At 43.3% G+C, this 10,068-nt stretch overlaps 1 protein-coding gene across 1 annotated transcript; it reads right to left on the bottom strand.

Annotated features, from left to right (window-relative positions):
• Positions 1 to 663: 663 nt before the first annotated feature.
• DNAJC28 (DnaJ heat shock protein family (Hsp40) member C28) lies at positions 664 to 9,767 on the bottom strand. Its single transcript, XM_077479954.1, has 2 exons — positions 9,664 to 9,767; positions 664 to 1,821 (listed from the first exon to the last, which is right to left on the bottom strand). Exon 2 carries the CDS (start codon positions 1,793 to 1,795, stop codon positions 686 to 688), a length of 1,110 nt encoding a protein of 369 aa, XP_077336080.1. The 5' UTR covers positions 1,796 to 1,821; positions 9,664 to 9,767; the 3' UTR covers positions 664 to 685.
• Between the last annotated feature and the right edge of the window lie 301 nt (positions 9,768 to 10,068).

Below are 10,068 nucleotides of genomic sequence, written 5' to 3'. Positions count from 1 at the left end.
GCTTGTGTACGATTCTTGTTTGCTTATTAGTTTGTCTCATCCCTCTAACTGCCGCTTTTGTTGAAAATTAACAGATTTACAGGCCAAATCAACAGGTGAAATTAAAGGAAAAAAGCCCAACAAAGAAAATGAATGCAGCCGCCACATCTAAGAATTGGTAAGCTGCAATGTATAAAAATGTATTTCTGGGTGTATTACAGCTTTAAAGTGATTGTAAAGGGTTGTTTTTTTTTTCCTATAAAAAAATAACCTTGTTATACTTACCTGCTCTGTTGCAGTGGATTTGCACAGAGCAGCCCCGATCCTCCTCTTCTTGGGTCCCTGTTCTGTGCTCCTGGCTCCTCCCTCCTGTTCAGTCACAGCTCTCTGTGTCAAGACATAGAGCTCCACCCCCTTCCTTCTCTGATTGGCTAGCTGACTTTGATTGACAGCAGCGCGAGCCAAAGGTGCCGCTGCTGTGTCTCAGCCAATCAGAAAGGAGAATCTGGGACGGCTAAGATATTTGTGTACATAGAGAGAGTTTTGGGGGGCTGCATAGAATGGATTAAGATAAAATATCTTGTACCTTTAAGTATATGGATTCTTTTAAAAATTACCGGACTCTAAAGGCTAGCCCTTTAAATTACCAAAACTGAGAGATTAAAACTCAAAGCAACCTGAAGAGATTGTTAGACGCTTTTTATAATTATTTACTTTCTTTGTTAAATTGATTTATCCAATTTAATAAGATTTCCATAGGACTGGTTTGCTTAAAGTCCATGTTTTTCTTTGCTTCCATCTTAATGGCTGCTTCCATTTCTTCTTTTAGCACACAGTAGGCCTGCTCAGCTCGAGAAATTTCTTTATCAACGTTAAAGTGGATCATTTGTCTGCTCATGAGGGGCACAACCAGGTTAAAGTCATTTACTTTCTTGTTTAGCTTTGTTATATTTTCTCTGAAATCCTTACAGATTTCCATCCATTCCTTTTCCTTTGAATAAGTCATGGGCTCTCCTATTTTCTTACGAGAGGCTACCAAATCATTTCGAAGCTTATCAATCGTATCTCGTATCTCCTTTTGGAGAATGATCCATTCAGGCTGATAACCATTATCTATTAGAATTCGATTGAGATTGTGAGTCATCGGGTCAATATGTGGACAGGTGGAAAACTTGGTAATGGGCTTTCCTTTGCCACTGAGGTTGTCAAAGTCTCCCTTTGCCATGGACTCTTGGATCAGGTCTTCTACCAAACGTTCTATGGCTTGAGTTACTTTCACCTTTTTATTCTGCCTGACGTCCTTTGCAACCATTGCGTTCTCAGCGTACTCCTGTTCAAATTTTTTCTTTCGAAAATCCAGAACTTGGTCAGCTGCTCGGTCTACACGAAACTGGATGTACTGTCTCTGCCGCTGGCTAGGGGTGCCATAACCAACTCCTTCATAACTCAAGTAATGCCTATGCTGTGGTGTCTTGTACTCCGAGGTCTTCTCCTCATCATCTTCAAGGTCTTGTCCTGTCTTTGACTTTTGAGCCAAGTGTGTCAGGAGGCTTTTGTAGGCTTCATCAATCTGCATGAACATGTTGGTGTTGGCAGTGATGGCACCGCTATCTGGATGATATTTCTTTGCCAAAAGCCTATAAGAGTGTCTAACTTCATCTGCGGAGGACCCTTCTGGAACATTTAGAAGTTGATAACAATCCTTGATGCTCCTCTTGGGATTGTAGGTTGAATATGTATAGACAGATGGGTTCCATGAACATACAGAGAGTGGGTACTTTATATTTTGAGGCAAAAAGGCCCGTATAAGTTTCATGATGGTAATTCTGTTCTTAAATAATCCTAAAATAATAAAATAAAATAAAAAATTAGATTTGGCCTAAATAGCTACAGAAATGTATTTCTACCATTAGCGATATTTGAACATAAGACATCTATAAGCTTACTAACATCATCAAGGTACACTAAGTATGCACTGCCTGAAAAAGATTGAGTCTAGGTGTTTCCAATGAAGGGTACTGTTAATGCTACAGCATACAAAGACATTTTAGACAATTGTACTCTTCCAACCTTGTGTTAACTGTTTGGGGCCCTTTTCTGTTTCACCATGACTGTGTCCCAGTCTACAAGGCCAGCTCCATAAAGACATGGCTGTATGATTTTGGTGTGGAGGAACTCGAGTGAGCTGCACAGAGCCCTGACCTCAACCCTACTGAACACCACTGTGATGAAATGGAATGCTGACTGTGAGCCAGGTCCAACACCAGTACCTGTCCTCACGAATGTCAAAAGGCTGAATGGGCAACAATTCTCAAAGACATCCTCCAAAATCTTGTGGAAAGCCTTTCCAAAGAAATGGATGCTGTTATGGATGCGTTTTTTTTTTTAACTTAATTCATTCTATGCTAACATGCATTCTATGTTATATATACTGTACTCAACACTTACAGTATCTCACAAAAGTGAGTACACCCCTCACATTTTTGTATACCTTTTCATTTGACAACAATGAAGAAATTACAATTTGCTACACTGTAAAGTAGTGAGTGTACAGCTTGTATAACAGTGTAAATTTGCTGTCCCCTCAAAATAACTCAAGACACAGCCATTAATGTCTAAACCACTGGCAACAAATGTGAGTACACCCCTAAGACCCGGTTCACACTGAGGCAGCACGACTTGCAGCGCGACTGCCTCAGGCAACCGGGATCCGACTTTAGTGGCGGCTTGCAAAATGACTTCTGTATAGAAGTCAATGCAAGTCGCCACAAAAGTCGTACAGGAACCTTTTTCTAAGTCGGAGCGACTTGAGTCGCTCCGATTAGAACGGTTCCATTGCACAGAACGGGACGCGACTTGTCAGGCAGCTAAGTCGCCTGACGAGTCGCCCCTGTGTGAACCGGCTCTAAGTGAAAATGTCCAAATTGGGCCCAATTAGCCATTTTCCCTCTCAGGTGTCATGTGACTCGTTAGTGTTACAAGGTCTCAGGTGTGAATGGGGAGCAGGTGTATTAAATTTGGTGTTATCGCTCTTTCATACTGGTCACTGGAAGTTCAACATGGCACCTCATGGCAAAGAACTTTCTAAGCATGAAAAAAATAATTGTTGCTCTACATAAAGATGGCCTAGGTGGACCTCCAGCTGTTGCAGAACTACCCAGAAGTCCCATGAGGCATAGCAAGACTCTGACAGCCACAAGCATGACACCCAGAGGCAGCAGCATGATGTGGTTTTGCAACAGCTGAAGGCCCGCTAGTGGCATATCCCTGCCCTAGACTATAAGAAGATTGCCAAGACCCTGAAACTGAGCTGCAGCATGGTGGCCAAGACCATACAGTGGTTTAACAGGACAGGTTCCACTTACAACAGGCCTCGCCGTGGTCGACCAAAGAAGTTGAGTGCACATGCTTAGTGTCATATCCAGAGTTTGTCTTTGGGATATAGACATATAAGTGCTGCCAGCATTGCTGCAGAGGTTGAAGGGGTGGGGGGGGGGTCAGCCTGTCAGTGCTCGCACCATCCGCCGCACAATGCATTAAATTGGTCTGCATGGCTGTCGTGCCAGAAGGAAGCCTCTTCTAAAGATAAATCACAAGAAACCCCACAAATAGTTTGTTGAAGACAAGAAGACTAAGGACATGGATTACTGGAACCATGTCCTGTGTCTGATGAGACCAAGATAAACTTATTTGGTTCAGATGGTGTCAAGCATGTGTGGCAGCAACCAGGTGAGGAGTACAAAGACAATTGTGTCTTGCCTACAGTCATGGTGGTGGGAGTGTCATGGTCTGTGGCTGCATGAGTGCTGCCGGCTCTGGGGAACTACAGTTCATTGAGGGAACCATGAATGCCAACATGTACTGTGACATACTGAAGCAGAGCACGATCCCCTCCCTTTGCCTGCCTTGCTGAAGAAGCTGAGGGTAGAGGTGATGCACTGGCCAAGCATGTCTCCAGACCTAAACCCTATTGAGCATCTGTAGGGCATCCTTAAACGGAAAGGTGGAGGAGCGAAAGGTCTCTAACATCCACCAGCGCCGTGATGTCATCATGGAGGAATTGAAGAGGACTTCAGTGGCAACCTGTGAAGCTCTGGTGAACTCCATGCCCAAGATAGTTTCAGCTCCTCATCACATTAACCATCCTGGTATTGGCTATGATGCAAGCTCTCTGTCTGTCCCCCTGCAAGGTGATTGATGTAGCCAGTCCCTGGGTGTAGACCAAATCCATTTTAAGCCAGCCAAGCCTGCAGTCTCGTGCTTGTGATACACATGCTAACACATACTACAAGCTTACCGGCCTACTGATAAAGCCCAGTAGGAGGGCATAACATGTATAGGTGGGAGGAGTCGAGCCATCTCATTATTATTATTCCAGCATCAGCGGTGAGCTGAAAATTTCATCTGCCTGTTTTTAAAGTTTGTTTGTAAGTGAGTTTTTATCAAGTTTTTGTGAATAATTGGTATACAGAGAGCATTATAGTTCTCCCACTTTTTATGTCATGGTAACTATATGGAGTATAAGTAAACTCTGACCACTCAGGACTGTATCCAGGAGAAGTTGGGGAAAGATGGTGATATTTAGAGGAGGAGTGGATAAGGCTCATCAGACTCTGTAGTGGGGTCTGATGAATGAGATAAGTGGGAACTTCTTACAGAGGTGATGGTTGAACACTTTTTGTGGAGGATTCATTGTCACGTGCAGCGCACAGCGGTAATGAACAGGAGGACATGTTTAAACACATTGATCTAAGAGACTAATGCCGCGTACGCACGACCGGACTTTTCGATGGACTTGGTCCGGCAGACAATCCGACGGACTTTGCACCTGAGGTCCGTCGGACTTTCAAACGAACGGACTTGGCGAAACAACGATCACTCCAAAAGTCAGATGGATTTGAACGTAATGACGTAGAATAAGGAAGTCCATAGCCAGTAGCCAATAGCTGCCCTAGCGTCGGTTTTAGTCCGTCAGACTAGCACACAGACGACCGGATTTTTCGACCGGACTCGAGTCCGTTGGAAAGATTTGAAGACAGTTTTATTTCTAGGTCCGCCGGACTTTTGGGAAGAAAACGTCCACTGGAGCCCACACACAAATCGAATTGCCCGACGGACTCTGGTCCGCCAGAAAGTCCAATCGTGTGTACGCAGCATAAGAGTGACAATATATTTTTATATTTTATTTTTATTACACTTGATTTTTACTGCTTATTTCATCACATTTTGGAGTTCTATGAATGAATTGCATGGCACTGGTACAGATATTATTTCTATACACTGAGCCTTGCTTGCTTTGCTCATTTGCACCTGCCCTGGCGTGGTAACCAGGCACTATAGCATTGTGTATAAGTCCTGGGGGCAACCGAGTATCGGTAGGCCTGCTTGTCTTATGGGAATGGGGGCTGCTATAGGTGAAAAACACAGAAGCCAGCTATAGTGTCTGACCACCTGCGTTAGAGGTAAGCAAGACATAGTGGTGGACATTATCAATGTCAAATTTACAAAAATTACAATTTTCTCTGTGCATTCTTAGGTTGAATTTAAACCTAAGCAGAATGATTGTCAGATGTTTTTACTTCAATGTTTTTGCAAGCGTATATGAGAGTTTTACATGTGTATTCATACTTCAGGTGTTTTTGTTTTAGACAATGGAAAGCACTAGGATGAGGAGATCAGTTAACCATTTCAGCCCCAAAAGGTTTTATCCCCTTCATGACCAGGCCATTTTTTGCGATTTGGCACTGTGTTGTTTAACTTACAATTGCACATTCATGCGAAGCTGTACCCAAACAAAATTGATGCCCTTTTTTCCCATAAATATAGCTTCCTTTTGGTGGTACTTGATCACCTCTGCGGTTTTTATTTTTTGCGCTATCAACCAAAAAACGCGAACAATTTTGAAAAAAAAAAAAATCTAATATTTTTTACTTTTTGCTATAAAACATACCCAATAAATTTTTAAAAAAATAAAATCAAATGTATTCATCAATTTGGGGCAATATGTGTTCTGCTACATATTTTTTGTAAAAAAAAAAATACTAATAAGTGTATATTGATTGGTTTGCGCAAAAGTTATCGTGTCTACAAAGTATGGGATATTTTTATGGCATTTTTATTTTTACTAGCAATGGCGGCAATCAGCGATTTTTAGCGGGACTTCAGCAGAAAAACTGGACACAAGTGAAACTTTTTGGGGATCAGTGACACCAATACAGTGATCAGTGCTAAAAATAAATAAAAATAGTTCCAGCGACCAGAACGAGCCCAGCAGCTCCAGACACTGTTTTTGGTCCTCATTGGATAGATTGATAGCAGTGGGAGCCTGCTATCAGAGCAGGTAAGTATGACGTTTGTTACTTAAAAGAAAAGCTATGCCCGGGTGCAAATACCTGTCTTGGACTGGAATCTGCACCCCCCTCCCCCCTGAAAGGTGCCAAATGTGACACCGGAGGGGGGGAGGGTTCCGAAAAGCGGAGGTTCAACTTTTGTGTGAACCTCCGCTTTAAGTGTGCTCCTAGGGTAGTGTTTCTCAACTCCAGTCCTCAAGGCGCCCCAACAGGTCACGATTTCAGGATTTTCCTCAGATGAAACGACTGTGGTAATTACTAAGGCAGTGAAACTGATCAAATCATCTGTGCAAAATAACGGAAAGCCGGAAAACATGACCTGTTGGGGCGTCTTGAGGACTGGAGTTAAGAAACACTGTCCTAGTGAATGCTTTCTAACTGTGCAGGGGATGGCCTAACTGGAGGAAGAGAGAGATCTGTGTTCTTCATTAGCAGGAACACAAGATCTCACTCTTCCTCACTGACAGAACGGCGGCCTGCCTCTCCCGCGAATGATCGTTGGGTCCCGGTGGCCATCGCTGTATCCAATCACAGCCCGAGCGGGTCACCGGCGGCACACAAGTGTGCCCAAGACCCCCAAGGAGGAAACGACATACAGGTACATTGTTTCGTGCAGCTGGGCTGCCCTGTCGCAGTTAATGGCAGTCCGGGAAGAAGTTAATATAAGCTATACTACAAAAAAATGAAATACACCTGAAAAAAAATACTTGAATTGAGCTTTCCTGGCGCCAACATAGCAGCATACTACCACATGTATGCTGCCATGGATTGGCACCAGAAAAGAAAAATTACGATAAGTATTTGATACAATTTTTTTTCTAGGTATTCCCATTGAAGTCTGTAGGGCCAAAAGCACTAAATTCTGACTGAAAAGTAGCTCATCTACTTTTTTTGAGTGACAGGCATCCAGCTACAGGAGACAGAGTGCCAATATGTGAACAGGGGCCATAGAAAACAATACAATGGGGCTTGTTAAGCGTTTTGGAGCTTTGAGCATCAAGCTACAATATGTTTAGATGTGAATAGGGCCTTCATGGTCTGATGCTTCATGGTGTCAGGTCCCCAAACTAGGGAAAATTTCTCCCTAGCTCTTGTTCTTGGTAAGGCGCCTTTATGACCAACCTTATATATATTTGATTAAAACATCTCCTTTGTAAAAGGATAGCATGGGCTACCTCAGGATGTTTTTTCAGCAGGAACGCGGGGGAACGCATTTCCGGCACCTCCAGCACTTAATGTATGTAATAGCATGGGGTGCGGGGTGTGCTGGAGGGTCTACTGATGTTGGCTGCTGGGGGATCTATTGTCACTGGTGGGGATCTGATTTTGTGTGAGGGTCTATTGTTGCTGAAGGGGAATCTATTGTTGCTGGGGGTCTTATGTTGCTGGAAGGGATCTACTGTTGAAGGAGAGGTCTATTTTTACTGGCTGCTGGAGGATCTACTGATGCTGGCTGCTGGGAGATCTGTTGTTGCTGCTGGGGGGGTCTAATGCTGCTTGGGTGGATATTTTATTACTGGGTGTGAGATTTTGTTGTGGGTAGGTCACTGTTGCTGCAGGGAATCTATTGTTGTTGGGGTGGAGTCCATTGTTGCTGGTGAAGTCTATTGTTGTGTGGGGATCTATTGCTGGGATTCTATTGTTGCTGGCTGCAGGGGATCTATTTTACTGCTTTTCTTTTTATCATCAACATGTTCCATACAAATGATTTAGCACCACAAAATGATGCTTGGTTCTGTATTCTCTAAAAGGGGCAGTACTGGTGGTGGGTAGGGGGTAGAATCAAGGGACGGTGGTCAGAGGTGGGTAGGGGGGGTGGGGGCAGAGACAAGGGGTGACTCAGACGGGAGGTGTTCCTGCACCTATTCTCCAAGAAAAAAAGCCCTGGGTAGAACTATTAGGCACGTCCAATTGAAGGAAGCACTCACCACCCAGATAAATTGTCCAACTTTCTGGAAAATCTTTGTGTAATCTGGCTGATGTTTCATGGTGTCAGGTCCCCAAACAAGGGAAGATTTCTCCCTAGTGCTCGTTCTTGGTAAGGCGCCTTTATGACCAACCTTAGCAATTGCTTTTTAACCACTTCCCGATCGGCACACACACATATATGTCAGCAGAATGGCACGGACAGGCAAATGGGCATACAGGTACGTCCCTTTAAGTTTGCCGCCGTGTCATCGCGTGCACGCAGCCGGCGGCGTACATGCGCACCCGTTGGGACCTCGGTCAGTCCGATCAGGTGTCCCGCGGACTCAATTGCCGCGGGGATACCCGTGATTGTCTCACGGGGTGGAAGAACAAGGAGATGCTAAAGTAAACAAGCACCTCCCCGTTCTGCCTAGCAACAGTGACACTGATCTCTGCTCCCTGTGATTGGAGCAGAGATCAGTGACCTGCCATACACAGCCACGCCCCTAGGACACACTTAACCCCTACACTGCCACCTAGTGGTTAACCCCTTCACTGCCAGTGTCATTTACACTTGTATATCACTGATTGCTGTATAAATGACAATGGTCCCAAAAATGTGTCAAAAATGTCCAATGTGTCTGCCATAATGACGCAGTCGCAATAAAAATCGCTGATCGCCGCCATTACTAGTAAAAAAAAAAATTATTAATAAAAATGCCATAAAACGATCCCCTATTTTGTAAACTTTTGTGCAAACCAATCAATAATCGCTTATTGCAATTTTTTTACCAAAAATATGTAGAATACGCGTCGACTGAAACTGAGGGGAATTTTTTTTTTTTAATACATTTATGGGGGATATATATTATAGCAAAAAGTAAAAAATAATGCTTTTTTTTTTAAATTGTGTTTTTTTGTTTATAGCGCAAAAAATAAAAAACGCAGAGGTGATCAAATAGCTTTATTTCTGGGAAAAAAAGGATGTCAATTTTGTTTGAGAGCCAGGTCGCACGACCGCGCAAATGTCAGTTAAAGCGACGCAGTGCCGAATCGCAAAAAGTGGTCTGGTCTTAAGCCGCCAAAACGGTGCTGAAGTGGTTAACAGATAAAGAGTGAAAAGTTGCTAGCTGGTTGGTCATAGGCACTTTGCAGAGTGCTCTGTACACTATTATCAAATGCATTTGCTGGTCAGCGACTGTTGATTATTTAAGATCACCAGCACGAAGCGATGCGTAAATTGACGGCGTTATATAAGTACCTGTAATAAACAAATAGAAAGTCAGGCACATTTCAAAGGTGAGGACATGCAATGAAAAGGTACATCCAATGACAGGGCAGATGCAGGTCTGCACAATAGTGACTGCACAAGATCTATATAATATCTGCAATTTCAGAGTTACAGTTTTTTACATTGTAAACATACCGTGTGAGAGCAGAAATCATATGTGTGCCCCTTCCTTCGCTCTAGTAAGCTGACATGTTTGTTGTGCAGCAAGAGCTTCTGGGAAATGTGGCCCTGAATTGTAATGTCACAGCGCCCTCTACTGATCTTTTTATAAAGATGCATCTTGTGCGTGGCACCCTGAGAGACCCAGTGTCCAAGGGACATAACAATTTAGAAGTTATGTGATCGGGTCATGATGAAAACTACAAATCGATCAATAAATAAAATAAAATCGCACTTATTATTCCAACTTTTGAAAATGATTTGGATTGGTGGCTGTGTGCTACACAGACAGTTAAAGTATAAATAAAAGCAAAACGTTTTTTAGTCTTGGACAGAGAGAAGAGAGATTATAACGACTGTCAGGATTTTATTGCTGTGTCC

This window comes from Lithobates pipiens, unplaced genomic scaffold, assembly GCF_037356315.1.
Source record: "Lithobates pipiens isolate NorthernLeopardFrog02 unplaced genomic scaffold, aLitPip1_a1.2 Scaffold_16, whole genome shotgun sequence".
Lineage (NCBI taxonomy): Eukaryota > Metazoa > Chordata > Amphibia > Anura > Ranidae > Lithobates > Lithobates pipiens.
This window is presented reverse-complemented; position numbering and strand designations above follow the sequence as displayed.

What these genes read in the sequence shown, in the direction of transcription:
- DNAJC28 (XM_077479954.1), bottom strand. Translation starts at nt 1,795, where the DNA reads ATGAAACTTATACGGGCCTTTTTGCCTCAAAATATAAAGTACCCACTC.